General features: G+C 37.5%; 1 protein-coding gene across 9 annotated transcripts in view; it reads right to left on the reverse strand.

Annotated features, from left to right (window-relative positions):
• The window catches only part of LARP4B (La ribonucleoprotein 4B), a 56,694-nt gene that overhangs the window by 8,030 nt on the left and 25,832 nt on the right, over positions 1-22,832 (reverse strand). For 2 of the 9 annotated variants that reach the window (XM_074574172.1, XM_074574171.1), the window contains exons 1-13: positions 17,994-22,801; positions 15,910-16,057; positions 15,557-15,718; positions 13,272-13,353; positions 12,238-12,374; positions 11,555-11,658; positions 10,793-10,903; positions 10,144-10,197; positions 9,587-9,796; positions 6,246-6,352; positions 5,474-5,728; positions 3,953-3,998; positions 891-1,055 (exon numbers count right to left, since the gene is read on the reverse strand). In XM_074574172.1, the coding sequence (XP_074430273.1) occupies positions 891-1,055; positions 3,953-3,998; positions 5,474-5,728; positions 6,246-6,352; positions 9,587-9,796; positions 10,144-10,197; positions 10,793-10,903; positions 11,555-11,658; positions 12,238-12,374; positions 13,272-13,353; positions 15,557-15,718; positions 15,910-16,057; positions 17,994-21,404 (4,992 nt within the window). In that variant the 5' untranslated portion in view covers positions 21,405-22,801. Of the gene's footprint in view, positions 1-890; positions 1,056-3,952; positions 3,999-5,473; positions 5,729-6,245; positions 6,353-9,586; positions 9,797-10,143; positions 10,198-10,792; positions 10,904-11,554; positions 11,659-12,237; positions 12,375-13,271; positions 13,354-15,556; positions 15,719-15,909; positions 16,058-17,993; positions 22,802-22,832 lie in introns of those variants that run through there. The other 7 variants (XM_074574179.1, XM_074574176.1, XM_074574178.1 and 4 more) reach the window with 7 other exon arrangements.

Raw genomic sequence — 22,832 nt, forward strand, 5'->3', positions numbered from 1 at the left:
GCAGGCACTAAAGGAAACACTTCTGCAATAGAATGACTTTAGAGACAAGACACAAGAGATTTTGGTGTTTCATCAGGTTGCTTTGCACTGCTATATCCAGGGGTTAAATTCTTCAGTTGGGGTACAGCTAGAAAAACACAAGTTTAATTAGAGCTAGCAAAAAAAGCCAATACAGACTTCCATAGCCTAGAACATTCCATAGTGCACAGGGTTACGTGAGTCTTGGGAGAACATACCGTCACCCACAGATGGCATGGTAGACACAGTTCTAAGAATGAAATCTATGAACAGCTACTCGACATTAATTTTCAACTGCATCTCTACTACATCTAGAAAGCAGTCGTTGCCAAGTCATTCTGGTGTATTTTTATCTTTCCAAGCAATATGATAAGAAAACACTGGGATCCAGCTGGTTTTGGTAACAGGTCTTGTTCCAGCTATGATGCCTGATGTGCTGAGATTATGTAGGCAGCTTCTTTATATTTCGGTGCTTAAAAGTTTGTCTCTGTCACTTTAAAGTGTTTTATATACAACTCAGAAGTCTGACTTCCCAACAGGAAGAAAATTTATCACATATTTTTTCACCTGAGTCTATATAAAAAAGCCTGAGGCAATTATGAACAGCAAAGAGCATATTTTCTAATCTCTGCTATTAACATCTACTTATACTGGCGCTAATATTCCACACCATTTCAAAGAGAATACCCAACAAATTCTAAGATATAAGTGAAGAAGGCAGAGGCACGGAATTTGACAGCTGTTTTTTAAAAGCATTTCTTATGACTCCTGTGTAAAGCCACAACTTTTTTCTACGTATAAGCCACCAAATCTGAAAACAAGAGGTATGCAATTCTTTGTTTTCTCAACAAAAACGAACACTGGCTACTCACTCTTTCTTTTGACGTTCCTATTACCACACTGGACAGTCTGTTTTCAAAAAGGTCTTCGGTCTTTAAATTGCCAGCAGCCCCGGGTAATGGAGGAAAGCTAGATAAACCCAATTCAAAGCTAGGAGATGGAGGTTTTGGGGGTGGTGGAGACTGCGTTTGGCCTCTCTGGAATAGAAATAACATGTTCAGGTTACTGTGCTGGATGACAGAAGAGAATGACATGGGACTCTAAACTGTATTTTGCATTTGATTTATATCTGTGAAGCCTTAGAGAGGCCTCCCCCATCCCACCTCCCAAGAAAACCACACAGTACCAAGGAATAGGAACTTTTTCCACTGATGCCCTTAAAATATTTAACTATTATTTAAATGGCATGGCATAAACATTCTTAAAAGTTTTATATGCATAAGCTTTAGTGATACCGCTGTAATAAGAGAAGTCTTCTCACTGACCCTTCCTTCAGGATGGACAGTTACACAGAAACGAAAAGATACTGGTTTAGATATCAAGATATAGTGAAAATATAAAGCCCATTCATGTGCTGTTGGTAACATTCTAAATGACACACAGGGGTCAACAAGAATTTTATACCATGTTTAGATATAATAAGAAACGGCAAGACAGCATGCCTTGTATGTAGCGTAGACAACAGCAATTTTCATCTAATTAATATGAATTTATATAGCCACTTTGCAAAAACGCAAAGATAAATGTCAAAACTATATTTGCAACTGGGAGAATTCTTCTAATGTCCCAGGTAAAAAAAAAAAAAAAAATCAATGGGCTAAATGCAACTATTTTGCACTAGAGACAGCAGTTCAGGAGTTAAGAGTACCACAGTTAAAGATCCTTACAGTAAGGATCTGTAAAGCTAAATTCTATTTACACTGAAAAAATACAATTCCTTTTGTAATATGCTGTGACTGAAGTTAGCCATTAACTTCATCTACATCATGTAAACAAAGAAGTAACTGTTTCACGACTGTGCTCAGGCCTGTGCTAAGATGATCTCTGCTGCAGAATATCAAATGCAAAGCAGTTTTTGAGACAGTTCCCATCTTGAAAAGGAAAATATTTATGGGTATATAGCCAAGATGGTCTGAATGCGAGAACAATGCTTCTGGACAGAAAGGTGTTGCATTACTTACTGTTTTTTCCCCCCTTCCTTCTCATGAAGAGCAACAGATACAAAACTACCCTCGAGGTCTTTTCACAAACTGCAGTTTATGTCAGAAGAAGCGTGTGTCGAGAGGGAAATAGGGAAAGAATGAATACAGACGCAAGACCGACTGCAACCCCTAGGACTGCTACTGGCCCAGCATGACGCCCAGAACACAGTTTAAGAGTGCTACAGCAACAGAGGCTGCAAACCTCCAAAAATAGAAGTCAGATGACCTGTCAAAGGGTCACAGAGAGAAACTACACTTATCCAAGCTCAAACTGCAAGATGCCAACTGCATACAATTTCTCAAGTCAATTTGCTATGACAAATGGAGTAACTGGCTTATGTCTATAGCCTCAAATACAATCTGATCCAAAAGGCTCATGCTCTTTCTCATGCAAGCATGCATACTCTCTATAATTTTTCCTTAAAAAAAAAATTATATATCAAAAGAAGTCATCACTCCATTCAAATACAACTGGTTGCAGTGATGTCCTAGGTATACCCAACCACTACAGCATCACACAAGAAATCAGATTCTGGATTCAGTTATTTCCACAGTCTAAAAGGGTCAAATTTTAATCTTTCACTTCAGAGCACACTCCTTCCCAGCACACACAGTTGTGGGTGTGCAGCTGCTCTCACCTCTGTTCAGGCTGCATCACTGGCCAGTAGAGACTAAAGATTCATGGGCCAGAAGAGACCAGAAGGAACCTGGCTGCACAGGCTGCAATTAAAGCCTGCTGCTGAGAGAAGGGAACAGTGGGTCTCCAAAGAACTCATGTATACTGGTTTTACATTCAAAGTTCAAATAACCTTTAAAGTCAGCGGAGCCAGAAGAGCCCCTCTGCTTACTAAGTGTGTCCAAGGTAATGGTTTCACTCCAGCCACTCACTTTACACCTAACCTGTACCGCTTCCTTATTCTTTCAAAGACAGAAGAAAATGTTGATAGGAAAACATCAATCTAAAAATTCAAGCAGCTTTGAAAGGGTAAAAGAAAGAAGTACTGAGAATCCTACACATAATCTGATTACACTGAGCTTTCAGAAGTTTGACAAGAACTAAAAGCAACCAAAGGGAAGGAATCACTTGTTTTATGCTTTCCAAACCGTGATGCTCCTTTACCTAAGTCCCCTTAAGGTTACCCAACAGCAGGAACCACAAATGCAATGATTCCAGACCTTTAAGAAAGTGTTATGGCTCATGCAGTGGGGTTACTTTGCAATTGTAATGTGAACAAGGAAATAATCTGGTTCAACTTCATGAACTGCAGAGAAGTGTCTGGTTTTATCAAATCAAACCTTAAGTCCTACAAAAAAATGACTTCTTTTTTTTCTTCTGTGCAATGTCTAGTCCAGCCTTTCCAAGTATCAAGGGTATTTAGGTATTCATCTTGAATTTAAGTTTACCAAAATACTGTAATACTTCAATAGTCTTAGTATAACCTTACCAAGTGGTACTTGGAGAGGCATTTAAGAAAGAACTGACGACTCAATAACTAAGATCCTAGCTATACTTTATGGCACACGGATCTATAAAATGTTTTCAACATCTACACGAACTATAGTCAAGTACCAAGTGTGTTGAACTTTAGCGTAGCTATTTAGCTCTCCCTGAACATGAACACTGGCATGCTGACAAAGCACCATTAAGATGGAAATTTTTTGCTACTATAAAAAAATTTAACTTTTTCCTAATTTCTGCATTAACAGACAACCTTCTCTGATACTCAAATGCAGTAAACTCATGTGACTCTAATGAGCTGCTGTCTTTACTCAACTGTGACATACAATTGCTTGCACCAATAACTTATCTCACCTGCTACTCCACATAATATCCGTACTATTGCCTCGTTACCCTACTTTTATTATAAATGAACATGATCATGAACACTCACTGTAAACTTGTCCTCCCTTTTCTTTCGGTAGCCATACGAGTTTTTCCTAAGGGAAAGAAAGCAGTTATCAGAACCATGCCTATAAATGAATGAAAGGCAGTTGGTGAAAACAGGAGAAATGAATTCAAATTGCTATTTCATCCATCTTCATTCTACACAGGTTATTAAAAAAATGTTTCAGGGAAAAACTTCTAGCAAGCTCTCATTAAAATAAAGGCACGGATCTTATACAAGTCAGCATGAGAATACCTTGGTTACAAATAATTCCTGCGTTAAAAGCATCTCTCAGTGCTGATCTTAGACAAAACCTTTCAATATCCAAAGTAACAGGTTTAGTCTTTTTTTTTTTTTTTTTAGTACCTATGTAACTTTTGAAATATTGCTAACTTTTCAATTCAGGTAAAGCCCCTCCAAAACATTTTCAGTACTTCTCCCCCAGCTGTGCTTCAGGCATAGCCCTTCCAAGCAGCAGTTTAAAGTTTGCAATGCCTTCTTATTCAGTTTCAATAAATTTTCTAAGTTTTCTGTTTGACTTTTAATATTTTAATATATTGAATACCAATCTCAGAATACAAGTCTCAGTACTGACTACTCCTGTACATTTTTGCAGTCTAGTTTGAGCAATCTTGTTTCCTATTTTCTTTAATCATACTTTCATCCACTAGTTAGAACACAATTTGGCAAATTAGATTTAGAGAAGCATTACAATTCTTGCACAAAATCCCCACTTAATTCTGCAATGATACAATACAAGTCTAATATAGGATCATCTGCAAAAGACTCAAGTTATCTTCCAACCCAGTAAGTCACTCAAAATGTGATTTACTTGGAGACACAAACACAGCCATCATTAAACAAAGCTGCACAGTACTTTCATAAAGCACTTAATAGACATGTACTACATTTTAAAAATTCCAAAATAAGCCTGCTAAATTCTCACATTAATATTGGTGCCACCAATTTTCAGCTCCCCAGGTGGTGTGTTTTTTTTTTTTTTTAAAACTGCATTAACAATAGTTTTAGTTGCATGCAATCCTTTTTCCTCCCTCCACGCCAATGCATCATCTTTGTTGTTGTAAATGTCTAATTTGGGTAAAATTCTGGTCTTTTAACTGAAAAAATTAACAATGAGCACTGCTAGTACGGGTTCAGGTGCACAATTTATACTACTGAACAATGGAATGGGCAGAACTGCTTCATTAAAAATCAAACAAATAATAAACAGACACTTTCTTACAACAGATGAAGCAAGGATAGAGAGGATTAGATCCTACAGCTGTAAATTGTTCATCAGTTGCCATCAATGATTTTAATTTGGTAGGAAGGTATGCAAGTCCACTTTGCATTTGTTCTATATTTAACACTTTCCCTGAAGTACTTTCCAAGATTTTAGCTTTGAGGAGAGACAGTCTCCATTTAAAATAGTACTGAGAACAGTACTAGTACCATACCTCTTCCCTAAAAAAAGGTTAGAAGCAGCAATGCCAGGTTGTTCAGAAGACAATTACGGAGTACACTCACCTTCCTCTACCTAATCCAGGAGATGAGTCAACGCTGGTCTGTTCCACCCGTCCAGTTCCTACTTCCCTCTTGGTGTAACTCGTAGTAGCATTCTGCATCCGTGTCCTGTTTTGTCCTGGCTGCCGCGTCTGTGGACTCCTGACGCCATTGATTAAACGATCAGCAGAAAAGTTGAATATTGTAGGACTGTCTAGAAGCCCAGGTCCCCTTTCTGCACTGGGTATTGTATGTCGTATATGAGACTTGCTAGGATTCCTACAAATTCAAAAGTCATTTCAACATACGCACTATCAGAGATCTTCTGAGGCCTAAGACTACACACAGAATTCAGAAGAAGCAAGATCTTTAGTCCTTTATTGCATATTTCATTTATAAGAATGATAAACATTCATTTTAACAGGTCATGCGAATTATCAAAAATAACCTTTTCACTCTATTTTCAATGATGGCTTTACTAAAAACTACTTGAAACTGGAAATACTTTATGAATAATCCTGCTGATCACATGCCATCATTCAGAATATTTCATCTGAAGACCCTCAATCATGAAACAGACAAGTTCTCAGTTTTCAGACAGTCCATTTACATTTAGAAACAGTATATCCACTAACAGTAGGAGCACCATCTGCCCTTTGGCCTCACTTAACCTTGCACCAGGTTCAATTGCACAAGTATTTTCAAGTTAGCTGGTGTTACTAAAATAAGCAGATTAAAACCCCCCATGGCAGCTAATAAAATAGTATGCATATTGTTAAAAGACGGTTGAACTTGCCTGTTCCTGGGAGGATACTGTCTGAGTGTGGTCAATGGAGAAGCAGCAGGCTTGAAAGTTGGAGATGTGAACCCATTGATAAACCCAGTATTTGGAAATGGTGTCACCTAAAGAATATATTGCATGCTCAATTATAAACAAGCCGAGTAGTATTTTTTCTCAACGCTGTATTTTATGTCATTCTATGCAGGGCAGTACTTAAATGACTGGCTCTAACAGCAGTAGAGCATTTGTCCAGTGCCTTGCACCCAACTTACAAGAGCTGTTTTTTTTTTGAAGACAGCTACTACACATATTAAAGTTCTGATAATTTGTTAAGAGGACTGAAAAAAAAAAATCGAGCCAAAATTCTTGGCTGTAAGTCAAGTAACACTCCTCCTATTTCACACCATCCTGTGTATGACTTTGAGTACAGAGACACTTCTTTGTCAAAGAGTCTCTAACCTACACACCCTGTAATTGTTTTTCTTATAATTTATATGTAAATCCCTCCTAAAAAGAAAAAAAAAAAATCAGTTCCTCATTCTACTTACCATCCACATGACACCTAAAAAACCCTAGAGAATAAGATGATGTTAAGTGGACCTCTGATTCTTTTCACATCTTGCCACCTTATTCTACATGTGAATTACTGTCTTGGTGCCTGAAGAAGCAACATTAGTGAAAGATTTTTTTTGGGGTGGGTGCATATCAATGTCTGTCGTGTATTAACATGATATCTCAAAACTTGAAGCGTGTTTACAGTAATTTCTCCAACCTCACTAGCACCCCTTTTTTTTTTTAAAATGTATGAATGACTTTCATTTAAGAAATGTTGTTGTTATCAACAGTGAATATTCGCTTGTCTTCTCCCCCTGAAAGTAACTAAATTGCAGAACAGTGAGACTTCTATATAGCACTCTTTCTACACTTAATTAAATTATGAGAAACAGCTGGGATTAAGATTGCTTCCTATAAAGGTATCTTTAAGCTTGTCCAACTTTCTTGCAAAAGTTAAAGCAAACCACTAATCAATGAAAAATAAAATTTAATACCAAAGCTGTCATGCCAAAGCACTGTTAGCCTAACCTCGCACACATGACAGCAAATGCTACCTCAGACTCCAAAAATAGGCCATTAGGAGTTTAATAAAGTTATTTTAGGAACAAGTTTCATCAAAACACTGCTTTGAAGTGCTGTCTGCTTTAATAGTTACAACCCGAACGCTGTAAAATTCAATCAAAGCTAGGTAAGCAACTACTGAACCTGAATAATGAAAAGACATTGACCATACTAAAGGAAAACAAGTTTAACTCATTGCTTAAAGGGACACCAGCAATGTTAACCACTTCTTTCTTTATAAGGATGGGTGACTTTTTTTTGGAGGGGGAAAAAAAATAAAATGTTATTTTCATTTTCCAGTAATACCAAAAGTAACAATTTGCTTTCTCCACAGAAGTCATCTAGCACATAAAAAGTACACTTTTCCTTCCTCCCTCCTCCCCCCACTTTTTTTTTTTTTTAAGCAGGACAAACTAGATCTTTCCTCAAATACTATTAAGTACGTGATGAAGAAATAGGTAGTTTTTAGAATTTTGAAGACGTGTTGCCATATTCTAGTTTCAGAAGTAAAACTGTATGCCCATGCTACTGGGCATATTTAAACTCGAATCAAAGGTGAGACAAAGCACAGTTAGCATTTACAGAGAAGCAGAAGAGGAGAGAAAATTTTGTTGTATTTGCACAGAAGTCTCTACATGCAAACTGCAACCCTGTCTCATGAAAATTATTCCCCTGTCATTGTTCCTTGTGGTCCCTGTTCTCTTCAAGTAATTTCTACTCAAATATAGCTCTTCCTATAAAAGATTCAAGAAACATCATACTACATTAATGTACACAAAATGCAGCTAACCAGTGACAATATGCTGCAAAGCAGTGGGAGGCAAAAGCTCTGCCATTTCACTTTCTGTTATAATTAAGACCGGTACGAGATCTTTAAAGCTGCAAACTTGTAATATCTTCCCCCAAAACCCAGGACTAGTAAAGCTTTCTGGAATACAAGAAGTTCCAGGATGACATAGCGTAGACACGCACTATGCTGCACTTGAGCCTGTGGTCAATTAATCTACGTCTTTTACACTAGTGCTACCCAACTACTTCACTAACCCACAGCAAGACTGTGCAATAGTCAGTCTTAGTTTAACTAGAGGAAGAATCACATTCATTGCTGCTTAATAAGGTGGCTTTCTCCTGGAACAACATCATTCACTATGCTACTTTGTCTCCTCCCCCTTAAAAGCCTTCCCCCCCAAGGGCTCTGGCTACCTTCCCTGTGTGTGAAGTGTTTAGCACACCAACTTTTTAATTAGCTTGCTGTTCAGTACACAGGAAGTTTGCTGAAGTTTGTTCAAGGACACTTTAATCCTCTGCCAAAAAAAACCTCTAAAAAGCTTCTGATTTTGATCATTGCTACCCTAGTTTCTTTTAGCCACAAGTAAAGAGGCATTTACACAGGGCGGGGGGGGAAGAGGTTACGTATAGGACAACCTCAGTCTCCCAGTCATTACAGAAAACTATATTTATATTAGCTCTTGTAGTACAACAGAGGCAGACTAAAAGGGGCCAAGGTAATTCTGACGGGTTGGTCACAATGGAGAAGATGAAAGCAGCATCACAGGATGCAGCAGATACCCCATTAGAGTGTATAGAGACTTACTGCTGCCATCCTAGCTCTAACACTTACTGATAAGCCCCCCTTTAAGATTTTTTTTTTTTTAAAGTTAAGCAATTTAAAAGTGATTTTTTTTTAACAGCAAAAGTAATATCATTTTTAATTGCCAAAAAAGATGTTACTTTTGCACTGAAAATATTTTGCTGTAAGAACATGCCGAATAAGGTAATTCAGCTTGTTAACCTAGAATTTATTTTCCTGCTGCAAGATCAAGATACTAAGTTATCCTTACTTACCCGATTCCATTCAGTTTATTCAGTGCATATCAGAATTGCTTTTTTCTGGTATTCATATACATATTCTGAAGATCTAATTTCTAAAGAGGCTTTTAACCGTTACTAAAAAGAGGTCTTTAGTAAAGATTTATTTTGGTAATGATTGATTAATAATCTCTAGTAAAAAACTCAAAAACTAAGAGGTTAAGAAGAGAATCCCACTGCAGTCTGAGACCAGATGAAATTTTCAAATAATTAATCTTGTACACCACGGGAAGAACTCTGAAGAACTGTTTTTCAAGAAGAATCAGTATCTTAAACTTCAGGACACATATGCTTCCTACACCTCAAGACTTCTTAAGAAAACAACAGCAACTTTGAAAAGACTCCAAGTGTTTCATAATCAAGAGACTTACCAATGAAGGGTCAAGGTAGCTGTGTGTGGCTGACCAGGTCTGTGGGCCAATTAAGCTGTACAACGGAAACTGCTGATGAGGACTGTATACTGGAGGTAAGTAAAAGGATGTTGTGTAACGCTGCTGCGTGTAGAGGTTCATATCCAGAGGTCTATATCCATTCTTTGGCAAAAATGTGTTTATAGCTATTGCCTTTGCTTTTATTCTTGCCTGCAAAGGAGATTAGGTTATTTATTACAGCAGCCTTCCAAATTAAATAAGGATGGTTCAAACTAGCAGCTCTCAAACTTTTACTGGACACTTGTCAGTCACTGCTTTCTCCTTCAAGGAAGGCAGGAACAGCTGAATGCTTCCCTACTGGCCTGATGCTGGGATGGATATACCGCTGCCAGAAAGGAGGAAAAGGATAAGTAAAATGCTACATTTCAAAACCCATCTCCAGGCCAAACGGCTGCTGAGATTGGACCGCTTAAATTTATATTAGAAAACACCATGAGCCCCACAAAAACCAGAACACACAGACACATGCCCCCCAAAATCCATAAAGCTCTATTTACCTTAATTGGTTTTCCTTGGAAAGTTTTCACTTCTTCTCTAAGGTATCTGTAAGCCTTTAAGAAAGATAATTATATAAATTTGTCGAATATAATTTAACCAAAGGAAACTTAAATTTTGACAGGCTAAGCCTAAAAATAATTCTTGAAGTGTCTGCTAATGTTAGACTACAGAAAACCCTCATATGTAATCTGCATTCAGCAAGATTTAAGTTATCATTGCAGAAGTACTTTAGTAGTGTTAAGACAAGAATTAAAATCTTACAATTGAAGCATTTCAATGTGTGATCCGAAATATCAACATTCTTAGTGCAAGCAATTATAGCTTTGGCCAGGAAGCCAGGATATGCAAACAAGATAAAACTCGTACGGTGTGATGTTTAATAGTACTGGTAACTGGATAGTAGCTAAAGGGAGGCATTACTGTTTTTAGAGGTTTGTGTATTTTTCTTTTTCATAGAATGGTTTGGGTTAGAAGGGATCTTAAAGATCACCTAGTTCTAACCCCCAAATTAAAACATTACACATTTTAAATTACAATTTTAAATTGTTACACATTTCTAATATAGTTTATGACCCGTCAATCCACCCTCAACCCACCCTTGTTTATTGTTATATTCTAAAATGCTTCAAAAAAAAAAAATAGCGTTACCTGCTGTGCATCAGCTTCTGATTCAAATGTGATGAACCAGTTGTCATTATAGGCAAACTCACAGTTGATAAACTTAGGCAAATTATCTCCTTTGAAAAGTGCTTCAACCTCCTATGGAAAGTGGTTTTGGTAAGAAGGGGGAGAAAAAGGTGGGAGGAAAAAAAAAATGGATGGACAGAAGGAAACATCAATTTAAAGTGCAGAACTCTGGAACTCCAGGTAAGAAAGATAAAAAGCTCTTTCAGGCTTACAAAACAGAACTGAGAACTTCAGACCAGCTGCAGTAGCCAGAGGAGATCAACAAGCAACCTGTTGACACCTGTGCTCTCAGCATTATGGAAACATTTGCAAAGCTTTAAGTATTTTAACTTAACAAGCTTCAAGGTGCAGCAGTAGCATTTTTCATTCTAAGACTTACCTTCCCTCATCTTCATTTGCTGTCTATCCAAGGAGCTGAGTGCTAAGCGCATATGGATAAGCAAGTGTCCAAGAAAACTATGGTAACTCTACCAAACACAGCAAGGGCAGCTTTTCATCCCTCTGCAGAGCTGCGGGTTTTACCACAGCCCCTCCATGAGCAACATGCTTCTACCAAATACATTTATTATTCAAACACATGCAATAAACTAAGGCTGAGAAACATTGTTAGAAGTTATCTAACAGTGTAGTAAGAAATGCGACATGCTTATTGAAATCTGGAAGAAATCTAACTTCCAAATCCCAAGGGAAAAAGCATCCTTTACTGAACAATTAAACACTTACTTCAATGGGGGTAGATTCAGGTACTTCACGTAAAATCACGATACAGCGATTCTGATTTGGCCTAACTTTTTCTCCCTTCTCATCCACTTGGACTAAAGGCAACGCTAAGAGAGAAAAGACAAAAGTGTACTTTAGCTGTCAGCAATCAGACTAGCCTTGCATACCGAAAAGATACTGTGGATACAGTTTTACAATGCAAAGCTTTTCATACTAAACTTAAAATATTTTTGAGCATTAAGAAACAAGCAGAAAATGACTGAGGATACTTTCAGTATGAAACTGAGTAGACATGTTACTTAAAATCTCCACACTCTTACTACTCTTGCAGCCTAGAAAATCCCAGTTCATTAGCTTTTTCTTTTAAGGCACACATTGAGTCATGTTCTTTTTTGATTCCTACCTTAGTGGTAATGACCAGTGCCCTTTTCTGAGAATTTAATTCACATGATTCTCATTTACACAGGTCATTACTCAATATCTCAAATGTGAAGTAGCTTTTATAAAACTGCAGTCCTATAATTGTGATGGTCTAAACTGGAAGCTGCTTGTTCTAATGCTTTACAGAAAAAGGATAGCATTTTATTGCAATATGTAACAAAAAAGGGAAGAGACTGAAAAATCTAGATTAATACTCCTATGGCAATAACCAAAATGCTTTCTAGCACTGAGGGATTTTTACTTACATCTCAGCACTTCAACAATCAAATCCATATCAGTACTGAGTTTCTTGACATGATCAAGATTTGCTACTGTCATTATTGGCACATACTGATCACTGTCCATCTGTGATATAAGGTACATGTCACTGGCAAGATTTTCTCTGTTGGGAGAGAAAAAAAAGGGGAGAGAATGTCACTTTTGACAATAAACTTGAGACAACTCATCACATTAGAAGGCAGATTCTTACACTAAATTTTGTTTTCAGCATTTTCACCAACTCCCAAGTCCATTCACCTATTTCACTTCCTATAAAACGTTTTGGTTTTTTTCTCCCCCCACTTCATGCAACAGTATTGGCATCTTCCTGTTCAGGCAGCACATCACATCCATAAACACGTGATATTGTTAGGAGTTTATTACTTCAAATGACCACTGACTGTAACTGGTTATGCAGGAGTATATGGATTAGGAATTGTTCTAGGTTATTAAGGCATGTTTAGGATGTTTTTATCTAGACACAATCACTGAGAATAATTAAGTATAAGTAAGCTGCTTTGATAATCCTGCATGAACCTTTACTGGAATGCATATGATTCAGAGCTCTTTATTTTTTTCCTTTTTAAAATCGACCCTTAGCTTAAAATATAAAGGCATCTATGGATGCACACACAAAAATCCTAGTTTGTATCAATGCAAATTTTAAAATTATTAGCTTAAAGAAAGCTTACCAAATGGCTTAAGCTACTCAAGCAACTCAGTTTTAACTTGCAAAAAACCAGAAAGTCATAAAAAAAAATCACCCGATCTGAAATTTCTTGTAACTACTCCACTTCAAAACAATGTATTTGCTAATTTATGTTTTAGGTCCAGAAGTTTCATGTAAACTTTAAGAGGTACATCAATACCACACTCTGGAATGTGTGTTATTTCCCCCACATTCTCATCCTTTCCACTCAGTTTTAAGTGACAGCTATGAAATATATTAACTTACATCCCAAGTTAGGTACTGGGTCTATTTAGTTATCCTCCAGTTTGCTACATTTAGGTATATACATACCTAGATAAGCAGAATTCCAGTGTTTTTTTCAGTAATTCTCGTAAATCTTCCTGACCTTCTGGTTGCAACTGTTCATTTCCACCTATCAATTAAAATACTTAAGTTTAAATTTACTTCTGCTGTATCTTAATCAAGCCACCGTGTCTATTGATGGCTGTATAACTAGTAACAAATTTCCAAATTCAATAAACGTTCATTGTGTATTAGTTCACCCACCAAAATTGCACAGGACCACTGAAGACATTCAGGACTATTTAAGAGAAAAAAGAAAAACCATATCTGACTTCACTTGTTAACCTCTGTTCTCTGAGTACATAAAACTTAACGCAGTTTTAGAAAAGCAGCTACAAGCACATCTCAAAGTAAATACAGAACTGATTTAGCTCATAGATGTTCCAACCTAACTAACCAATTTCTAGTTTACTAAGCCCTAACTAATGCAGCTGACTAATACAGCAAGCAAGCACCGTAATGGAGGCACTTCATACTTCTGACCTCACTCTAAATTTCCAACACACTAATTCAGAAAAGAGAGTTTCAAAAACGTAGTTGTGAAATATCAGCAGATATCCAATCGATTAACAACAAATGTGTGATTAACTAACAATCTCTTGGACAAGGAGAAATTAATTTTTTTCTTATACTTGAATGTTTCAAAATTATCACATGGAAAACACTAATTTCATGTTCATTTCAGTTTAGACCCAATATACTACAGTCAGTTGAGGGTAAACTAATTGTGTCAGTGGGAGAACTGTTTAAAGATCAGAAGTTTAGTGTGGCTTTTAGATATTTACAAAACACTTAGTAACATGTTATGTAAACGTAAATTAGTCTTTTTTAAAAGTATTTCACACCAACTATTACCCTCTATACCCTTCCCTTCTTCAGTAACTTTCATCCTTTTCTTCAGCTCTCCTTAACCTTTCTTCTTCCTAAAGCAACTTCTAATTTCCTCCCACCATTTTGTCCTTCACCTATTCTATTCTGATGCAGATAATGCCAACACCTGGGAAATGTACTAACCACTACTTCCCTTCCCCATCTCATCTTTTCTTCTTGCACAAAACCTAACAAAGACCAAAACTATATGCATTTTTAAAAATAATGATTCAAAAAATAAAAATCAGATTTCAGAGTTGGGACCACCTCTGTTACTATTCATCAAGTGAAATAGATCCGACCTGCCGTTCAGCTGCTTTGCCACGCTATTTGACTCGTGTTAAAACTTAACTATTTTGGGCACGTAAAGGACATGCTGACAAGTTCTAACGCTAAGCTAAGGAACACTGTTCCCTTCTAGAGTGCTAGGCATCATTAATGTAATTTCCTACTTGCCAGTTAGTTATTACTGAGTATTCGTCAATAGTACCCCTTAAGTAGAAGGGTGACAGAGAACTTTCAGTTTTCAGCACAAGCAAGGATGATGCCACAGCTGCGATTTCAGTTGTCTCGATTTCCAACTATCATGTATGCTATACTGGTCATTTTTAATACACGTTATAAAATCAGCTAAGCACAATGAACAAGGAGCAGACCTCTCACGAATCTCAAGAAACACCCAGCACATTTTCCTCTTTCCCATCCCTCACCTCAGTTCAAGAAGTAATCCTACATGCATCTTGCAGACCTTCTCTCCCTTTCAGTGCAATGTAAGCATGGCTGAATCTCTATGCTAGTTTCTAGCAGTTTCTTAAAACATGCCATCTGGTATAGACTACAGCTACTAAGAGTCGAACTGAAAAAAAATCGTGAGAGTTCCTTAAAAAAGAATGCGAAGAAGTCAGACTAAAGTTTTTCTTATTTTAGCATTTTAAGTACAAGACTGATCTTTCAACACATTAAGATTACTACTTGAGACACAAATGGTATGTGAATTTCACCTCAGTACCTGACCCAACTAGAAACAAGCAGTTTAGACAGGTAGATATCTAAAGGTAAATGTCTACACTAGGGACTTGCATTAAGAATAACATTTCAGAAAACAATACTCAGTTATATCCAGAACTTATCATCAATTCTGTGCAGTACCTCATCAAGCCTATACTCAAACACGAGGAGACTGGCTTCCAAATATGCTTAAGCCTGACAGCAAGACACAGGATTTTCTGGGGTCTATTTCCACAATGCATATATTGAACAAAAGTGGTGTAGTGGTTTTGTGTTTTTGTTTTGTTTTTTTGTTGTTTTGCCTTTTTTTTTTTTTAAATGGATGCTCACTGCTCAACTCAAATATGTTTTCTTTTTTTTAAACCAAGTCCAAGCAAATACCAGCTTTCTCTTACCTGTCTGGGTGGTTTCATGCATAGACTCATACTCGGAATGATCGAGAGCCAAAGGGTTCATATCTGTCTGGTCTGACACCGAAACAGCTGGTGACGGCTCCTGCAGCTCTGTCAGCACTGCATTCTGATGCTTTTTGTCGCCATCACCATTGGCATCCAGTCCTGCAGCAGCGATGACGAACACACTCAAAAAGCATTCCTTCTAACCACGGTAACATCATAGTTAAAACTAAATCTGAAGTAAAGCTGCTTACATATTTGCATTTGTTTTTTAACAGGAAATTAAAATTGGCAAAGTTCTCTACTGAATTTTACCTTTTGCTTGAGCAACAGCTAGCAATTCTTATTCATACCTTCTTTACAAGAATCTGGAGGTTGGTCAGGTATTTCTTCCCACGTTTTGCTCACGCTACCATCAGTGGCACCACTTGCTTCCAAGTGTAACATATGATTTCCCCACACCTTTGCATTAGGATTTAACTCGGAAACCTTGGTGGACTCCTAGAAAAAGAAATGTCTTTAATTATGCACTCTGTGGATGCACAGCACACATCTGTGCGTATGTATGTACAGTTTCAAGCAACAATATCAGACGTACAACTCAAGATTGGACTGTCAAGTTTTTTTTCCCACATCTGAATACATTAACTGAATAGCCATCCCATAATCGATTCAGTTACAAAAATGACTGAATTGCGCAGCACAGAATCCATTTCCCTGATTAAGAAGCACCAGAAGAGGTTAGCCAAGCAGAGCAAACTACAACAAACATTTCATTCTTCACCTTTGACAGACTAACTCAACCTGTACTTGCCCTAGACTTCAGGCAGTTCTTTAATACACATTAACTCAATGTTGATTATATTGTTATTGTATCTGTTTCTGTGAAATAACATAAAAATTAAGAAAATACAAAAGCACGGGGGGTTGAGTTGGGTTTTTTTGGACTTCCATAGAAATATAAATGGTTTTAAGGAAGTGTTATGGAAAATTTAAAGCAATGAGATGTGCATGACAACTTCTGTCATTACTTCAAGAGAAAAAAACCAGAGCATTAACAAAAATTTACGTTAGTTTTCCCCTAAAAGGAGAAAAAGAATGAATTAACAGATCCAGTTAAATCATCTTAGGCCAATGTCCTTCAACCTGGACTGGAAATGGACACATTTAATGATCATATATGGTTATATATAGCCATTATATAAATTGTTATATTTGTGCTTCAGAGAGATTGCTCTCTGCAGTGCCAACATCTACAGTACTTTTTTGGTAGTAACATGAGACAGTTTTCTCCTGTTTTGCTAATGTTTGAGCAAAATGTATTAAGTTATTCCATACTGAGAATATCTTTGGTGTATTTTAATATGATGATTATACTGGGAAAGAGTATTGCTCATGATAACACACACTAAAAAGCTTATTAAAATTTGTTTTTTGTGAATTTAAGGATGCTAGGAACATTATAGAGTTTAAGACAGGCACTTCAAAGCTCCATGAAGCTTTAATTACTCTGAAACATGTGCACTCAGATAGTGATTATCACAGTGCATAGAAAACACATCCAGAATGTAAAAAGATCTAAGGAATCTCAACTTAAACACACCTACTGACTGACGGAGAAAAGACTTATAAAAAGTGGACACGTTCGACATAACTACTTGAATAGTAAGGACTCAAAAATGACAGCAAGTTCCACCAGCTTCCATTTTTAATATAACAAGTTTCCCTGGGGGCTAACGAACTCAGTCTCTAGGACAATCCACCGCCAGCACTGCAACTGCTGGGCAAGGTCAGAGCAGCTGCTGTAGTGCAGTCGGTGTGGAGAACAACGCTAAGTGCTGGCTCTGCTCGGCGGGGAAGGCAGAGGAGCAGGAGCTGCAGCAGGTCGGCTTTGTCTCTTTCTTACCCCAGCTGACCAAGATCCAGTCTAGCTCATTCCCCACACTTCTCCTGCAGCCACTCCTTTCTACAGCACTTCAGAAGATCATCTCCGGAAGTGAGCAAAAAGTTTCCTAATTGCTACCAAGCAAGAACTGTAAGAATTTCAGGAAATCCACAAACATTTCTTCCCATACGAAGGTAAAGAGCGCTATTAACAGTCAGTAGAAAGTTACCCTTCCACATACAGAAGTATTCATCTCAAGTTCACCTAGAATTGAGAATCTACAATCAAGATACTTTGCCCAATGTTTAAACTTTCACACAAGATAAAGAGAACCAGAAAGAAAAAATAAAAGAAAATAAAAATCAATGTTCAGCAACACTTTGAACTACTACATTCTCTATAGCATTCAGATTTGCGAAAGAAAGAGAATGGTCAGTTCAGGACAAAATAACATATGAGATATTTAATGAAACCACAGTTTGACTTGGCTTATTCCAATTCCTAGCTTCAGCATTAAGCTTTAACATCAAATCACTTCCGCAGAATACTTACAAATTTGTCTTTATCTTGCCATCCCCAAGTACCAACATTTTCCGGTGCTAGCAGCTGATACGGGTATCTTTCCACTGCATATGAAGCACCTGTTACATCTTCAGGTTCATTCTGGAAGTTTTCACTAACTACACATTGTCTGTCATTCTTCATGGTATTGTTAGAAATTGTATTATTCCATAAAAAGCCCATTAGATATTCACCATTACCAGCAGGAACGGTGTCAGAAAATAGCTGATTTGTCCAATCAGCATTGCCAGTCTGAAGACTGATGAAGTGTGACCATATTTCAACTTGGGGATTTTGTCTGTCCAGTTCACAGGAGTGCTCTGGGTCACTGGATACATCTTCCATCAGATCTAACGCACACCGCTCGCTGCCTCGCCGAAATCCTGCGGCACCAGGAGAGGCACTCTGTATTTCGTAGGAAGGAGTAGCAGCGTATTTGTCTACCTGCTTTGGGTCAACAAAAACTCCAAGCTCTTTGTTTGAGAAAATCTTGTGATCTGACTGCATCTGTTCACAACTTGTGGTGAAGTCATTCATTTGAGTATTTAATATGTAACTGGTGTTTTTCAGTTCAGTACTCTCAGCTTCTAACTGCTTTAAATTCCCCATGGTAAAAGCTTCTAGATTCCCAGTTGACATACTGAAACCAGTGAGGTTCTCCTCCTTTGAGTGGACACTGAAACACTGTTTTACTTCATCATCCTGAAGATTACACTCATTTACACCACACACACTTTTTTCATGAGTTTCTGGTCCTACTTCAGTGAAAGGCCCAACAGAAACTTGGGTGTTCCTGACCTCTGGCTCTGGACTGGTACAGTGACATAACTTAGGCTCTTCCACTGGTTTATCATGCACATGAGAATATGAATTTTGACACAATGAAGGTAAACAATTATGGGCTTTATGTAAGAGATTACTGGCATCTTCCAGATTTTTAGTGTCATCTATCGATTTAACACTGTTATGCATACCACTGTCCAAAGCTACAGGTACAGGGGAGTTAGAGTAAGTATTCTGATCGTGAGTCAAGCCTTTATTGACATTTAAGATGTTTTTCTCACAATCAACAACGTTAGCATCCAAATTCTGTTTTACATTTTCTGCCTTTTTATCAATTGTTTCATTTAGATGAACTTCAAATTTTGTCTGTTTTACAGATTCTACAACATCCCCAGCTGTTTTATCTGAGTCTGTCCCTGCGTTCCATTCATCCTCCACTGTGTGGAAGGAATATACATCCTGTTGTTCATCTTGTCTACAGTTCAGGTCCATTTTATTCATATCCTCATGTTCCACAGACACAGAAGAGACACTGTTTTTGTTATCTGAATTTGAATATTTGCACACTTTACCTTTATTTTCTGGTGACTCTTGTGAAATCTGAGATTCTAGGCTGCTTTCCTTTACGAACATTTCATCTGCGCTTGTGTTATGTAGTTCATGAGATGTCAAAGTGCCATCACTTACCCATGATCGAGTTCTGCTCAAGCTATCAGCTTCCTCAAGCATGTTGTCTTTTAGCTCAATGGTACTCACAGAGACATCTTCCTCCATGCCACTAGGGTTTGCAACTTCAGTCGACGTCTTGTTTTCAGTGCAACCCTTAATTTGAGTTTGAAAATCAGAACCTTCTTCCCACTTTTTGCGCATTTCAGTTATATTCAAAGCTTCACAGCTATGCAAAACTGTACCTGTGCATTTCTCTTTATCTTTCAAGAATTCTTCCATAACACTGTGATGTTCACTAGGGTCAGGTGCAATTGTTTGTCTATCATCATACATTCTTTGAAATGTTCTCTTTTCCACACTTGAGTTTACTTCACTTTCTGGCTTTAGGAAGTAGCCTTCTTCAGCACGTTTTTCTACATGTTGACTCTTCAAAAAAGAATCATGTAACTCTAATGATAATTTAAAGTTACCACTCACGTTCTCTTCCCCCTGTTTAGTATTTAATTCCCTTACAACACTTGAGGGATGCCTACTTAAACCAAACGGTACAACCTCAGAATCATTACTTCCTTCAATTTGTCGTGAATTGCATACTCCAGTGTTTAACAATACACTGGAAACACAATCACTGTGTTTCATGTTTTCTGAATTAGGGCTGCATCGGTCCTCTTCAGCAGCATCCGCAAATCCGACAGAGTCACAAGCTCTATGGAGTGATTCATTCCAACTGACAGCATTACCTATGGTATATACCTCCTTCTGTTGATTCTCAGGGACAACTTCATTGTATACTTTCACTCTTAAGCCATCTGTTACTGTATTGCCAGCATTTAACCTATGCACTTCACACCTGTTAGCCAGGAAGGTATCATAAGAAGACTGGCTGTCTATGTTACAATATTCCTTTGTTTCCTTTTTCTGCATGTTTGATCTATCCTCTTTTTTATGCTCAAACAGTTCTTCCTGTGAATTAAACTTAGCTTCCACTTGTGCCAATTGCTGCATTGGAAATTCCTCCCCTGTGTCTAGAGGTCGTGCCATGCTGCACATTCCTTCATCAGTAACAGCTGAGTTATCTACGTCTGCCACAGTCTCTTCATACACAGTAGCTGGCACCTCTTCATCCCCTTTCAGATCTTCAGCATCTACAACACAAATACTGTAAAACTCCCTATCTTTTGTATTTTGTCTGTTGTCTACATCAAGGTACGAAAATGTTGGAGACATCTCTCTATGTGAACTTGAAACTTTTTGTAGGCTGTTACTCTTGCCATCTTCAACACTTACTGTTGTTTCATTCTGCCTTGAATGGTCACATGTAACTGCATAATCCTCCAGAAAATTTCTATTTAAGGAAATTTCACCCTGTAAGCCTTTGTCTAGGATGTCTGGTACTTGTGAAGTAGAAATACAATCAAACAAGCAGTGCTTTTCTGCAGCTACATTTTCATTATTAATATTACTATTTTCTGTATTGTTCATGTGCTGACCATTACTATCAGATTTTTTAGGTGCTCTTTTTTTAATAACCCTATCTTTCTTTTCTTCATTTTTCTGCAGATTTCCATATGTACCAGAGACCTTTAGGAGGTGACTAAATGAATTAAAGAAGCTAAAAGGTCTGTCATACGTTCTCCTAGAGCTGTCACAGGGAGTAGTCTCCATGCTTTTGTATGATGGATATTTTGCTTTTCTAGCCCAGAACCCAGATTTAGATTTTGATGGTGCGCAATCATCGCTACGAACACGTTCAACGCCGACTATCGCAGCTGCCCCATTAACCGTCCTTCCCACTGTATGCCGATCCTGGCTTTCCACAGTTCCTAAAATTGAAGATAAAGTTTTACTTATCCTTGACGCTGGTGCTTCCTCTTCCACAGATTTTTGTAACAAGCTGGTTTTCTCCTCATTCGTGCTGTTACTCAATCCTTTACTGAAGCAGCAACCCATGTTTAGTAGTGTCAGAGGAGTCTTCTCATGGCAAATCACCTTCCTCTATACACTAAACTAATTTTCTACTGCTACTGAGGAGACAAGCCAACACCCAGCTGCCAAAAATAGCACACTTAAAAACCATGCAGGGGTTCATATGTCATTGCCACTCAAAGTCCAAATCCCAGTTGCTGAGCAATGTTTCAGTATTTCATCATATGCACTGTAATATTCAAGCCAAATAATTCTCCTAATGAGATTACAGTCTGTTTACAAGTATTACCAAGTCTTATGAACTTCCATTGTTTAATTTCCTGGAGAGTTTCCTTCATCCAAATCATTAAAATATTTAAATGACATCTTTCACAACGTCCATGTGTGCCAAAAATCTGCCTGCCTTCACATTTAACACAACTCTGACTTTCTATACAAGGATAAACGCAGTCTGGCTTCACACGTTTACATCTGATTCGAAAAACTAAACCAGTGGAAGCTATTAGGATCAAACACTTTTTGGACTGTTTTCTCCTCCTCCTCCCTTCCCCCAGAGCTAAACCTACACCAAGATTACTTCTTTAGGAAAAACAGGCTAAAGATAGATAAGACCTCATGTATTCCATTGAACAGTCACTGTACGTTATCAGAAGCTAATTCTGTTCCAAGCCTTTTTTTATTCGTTATCTGCATAAAAAAAAAAGAATACATAATACCTCAGTGACTTACAACACTGCAAGGGGCCTCACAATCACCTAGCCATCTCACGGTAGTGTGGCAGGATTAATTATAATTAACCTCCAAAAAATTTATGTATTCTTTTACAAAAAAAACTCTAATGGATTTAAAAGGTAGTTTGACTAAATGCTACTTGTTCCAAAAGTCTGTCTCCAGAATAAGCTTTCTTTGTTGTAGGTAAACAGATTTCTTTCAGACCTTATAGTAGCCAGAGCATCTTTATACGCATGTATTTACATATTGGAAGACTTCTACTACTGTAAGTCCCTTTACTTGCTAAAAAAAGTGCTTGTTTCTTCAAAAATAAAAACCCAATAAAAAAGTCAAAAATACCCAGCAACCTTTTCTGCTCTAAACAGTGTTGTTCTTATTTGCCTTTACACAACCTTACATCACTCAGACCTCTCAAATCCATTGCCATTATTTCAAATTTGGACCCCATCCTGCAGAGAGCTCACAGACTGTACCACTACAGCACCACCACTCTGTTACTGAAAAGATGCTGAAAACACAGAAGAAAGTTAAGAAAAGACAGACCCTTAAACTGTCTTTCAAATGCTCTTTCAGCTGTACATTGAACTGAGTGCTATTTTTCAATTGGTTGTGCACCTAATGTCAAGTTTTATCAAGATATACTTGAAAGAGTTTTAAGTTAGCCTGGCAACTTGCCTTCATTGTATTCATACAGCAGTATAGAGGGGTACTAAGGCTAAT

This window comes from Larus michahellis, chromosome 2 (assembly GCF_964199755.1).
Source record: "Larus michahellis chromosome 2, bLarMic1.1, whole genome shotgun sequence".
NCBI classification, from domain to species: domain Eukaryota; kingdom Metazoa; phylum Chordata; class Aves; order Charadriiformes; family Laridae; genus Larus; species Larus michahellis.